The sequence below is a fragment of the Rhodamnia argentea genome, chromosome 7 (genome assembly GCF_020921035.1).
Source record: "Rhodamnia argentea isolate NSW1041297 chromosome 7, ASM2092103v1, whole genome shotgun sequence".
Lineage (NCBI taxonomy): Eukaryota > Viridiplantae > Streptophyta > Magnoliopsida > Myrtales > Myrtaceae > Rhodamnia > Rhodamnia argentea.
The window spans coordinates 10,525,324-10,527,198 of NC_063156.1; the positions used below are offsets into that span (position 1 = coordinate 10,525,324).

At 45.7% G+C, this 1,875-nt stretch overlaps 1 protein-coding gene across 1 annotated transcript; it reads left to right on the forward strand.

The window, feature by feature from the left end:
* Window positions 1–369: 369 nt before the first annotated feature.
* Window positions 370–1,506, forward strand: LOC115731095 (BRASSINOSTEROID INSENSITIVE 1-associated receptor kinase 1-like). Its single transcript, XM_030661724.1, has one exon. It carries the CDS (start codon window positions 370–372, stop codon window positions 1,504–1,506), a length of 1,137 nt encoding a protein of 378 aa, XP_030517584.1.
* Window positions 1,507–1,875: the final 369 nt, after the last annotated feature.

Genomic DNA, 1,875 nt, shown 5'->3' on the forward strand with positions numbered 1-1,875 from the left:
ATTGCAATATGATCCATCGACATATATAGCGCACGTGTTCCAAATTCGGGGCAAAATTAGAAGAATGCATCATTGAGGACACGCAAAAGTTAATAGCTTTTTCATGCGAATGTACAGCCAATGTAGGTTAAAAAAAAAGAAAAAGAAAAAGAATAGTACTCTTCCCAATGATGGTGGAGAATTATGCAGAATTTAGGAAGCTTCCAGGCAAATGAAATTGAAACCTTTCTCGCTCTCAATTTCCACGAAGCTGCAATCCGACGACTTTCCCTACCCTTTCGTTCGTTCATTCACACCGACCAAAAGCTGTCGGGGGTGAGACGCAAAATCCCAACTTGGGATATGCAGAGGGTGCTCCCTGCTTAAAAGATGGTGTTCAATCTCCGAACCTCCAGTTTTACCGAGTCCGATGAAGACGATCCAACTCCTCCTAAAACCTTCTCTCTAAAGGAGCTCCGAGTCGCGACACACGACTTTAGCAGCAACAACATCGTGGGGCAGTATTGGGACGCTGTGGTTTACAGGGGACGCTTGGCCAATGGTTCGCTAGTGGCAGTAAAGAGAGCGCACTGTGTCGATCCCCAGAAAAAAGAGGAGTTCGAAGCAGCAATGAAAGTGGGAAGCACAATTTCGAGGCACCCAAACGTGCTATGCCTGAGGGGCTTTTGCAGGACCAAGAAAGAGCTCTTGCTGGTCTATCCCTTGATGGTCAACAATAGCCTATCTTACCATCTTAGAGAGAGACCGGATCGGTTTGCCCGACCTCTCGATTGGACTACTCGCAAGCGGATAGCCTTGGGAGCAGCGAGGGGGCTTGCACACCTTCACAATCAAGGTAACATCAAGGTCCTGCATCGCGACATCCGTTCATACAATATACTGCTGAACGAGCATTTTGAGGCCGTGATAGGAGGATTTGCGCTTGCCATGATCATGCACGAGGGAAATGTAGAGACTGTTGAGTGGCGCACGGGTTCAGCCGATTCTGGCTCCGATTCTCCATCCTATCAACCCTATGAAGATGTTTATGTGGAGAGCACCGTCCGTGGCGTACTTGGGTTTATTGCCCCCGAGTACTTCTGGACAGGAAAGTGCACACTGAAGAATGATGTATTTGCATACGGGAAAATGCTTCTCGAGCTCATCTCGGGAAAGTCAGTTCAGAAACCTTTTTCGTCGGCGGATGGTGAAAATCTCACTTTTATGGAATGGATTGGTGGTTTTCTGAACGAGAACGAGTTGGGAAGGGTTATCGATCCCAATTTGCAGGGAAATTGCGTGGAAGAAGAAGCAGCGCAACTGATCCGATTGGCATTGTCGTGCGCACATGAGGATCCATCTGTTCGACTGGAAATGCCTGGAGTGGTTGGAATGCTCAAAAGCCAGTTTCTTCAGCAGGACCCTAGTTCAAGGAGTAGTTGGAGTCAAAGTGAGTATGACTCAACTCCGTACTACTCTTTCCCTCCTTCTCCTTCTCCTCCTTCTCCTCAGGGGATTGCTCGATGACTGGCATGTCAATACTACATCATCACCATTGCCTTTTACCTTCAATAACGAATCCGGCTTCTATGTTTTATCTTCCTAAACTCTGTATGTACAATGTTTCCACCAGTTTCATTCGAATGATCTTCCTGTAATACCGTTCTCTGATATTTGGACACATATACCACGTCCTTTATGCAGTAACTGCTATCTTCTACATTTGTCATGGAATTGAAAACTAGAAACCGAGATACGGATTCAAAGTGTCACCTTTTAATCTTCAGAATTAATCGTGAACGAATCTTCGAGCTTGTTATGGAAGTTATATTGTTTCAAACCAAAAAATAAAGGCCACCATAGAAGTCCTCATCAGAAGAAACTGATAAGATCAGT

What these genes read in the sequence shown, in the direction of transcription:
- LOC115731095 (XM_030661724.1), top strand. Translation starts at nt 370, where the DNA reads ATGGTGTTCAATCTCCGAACCTCCAGTTTTACCGAGTCCGATGAAGAC.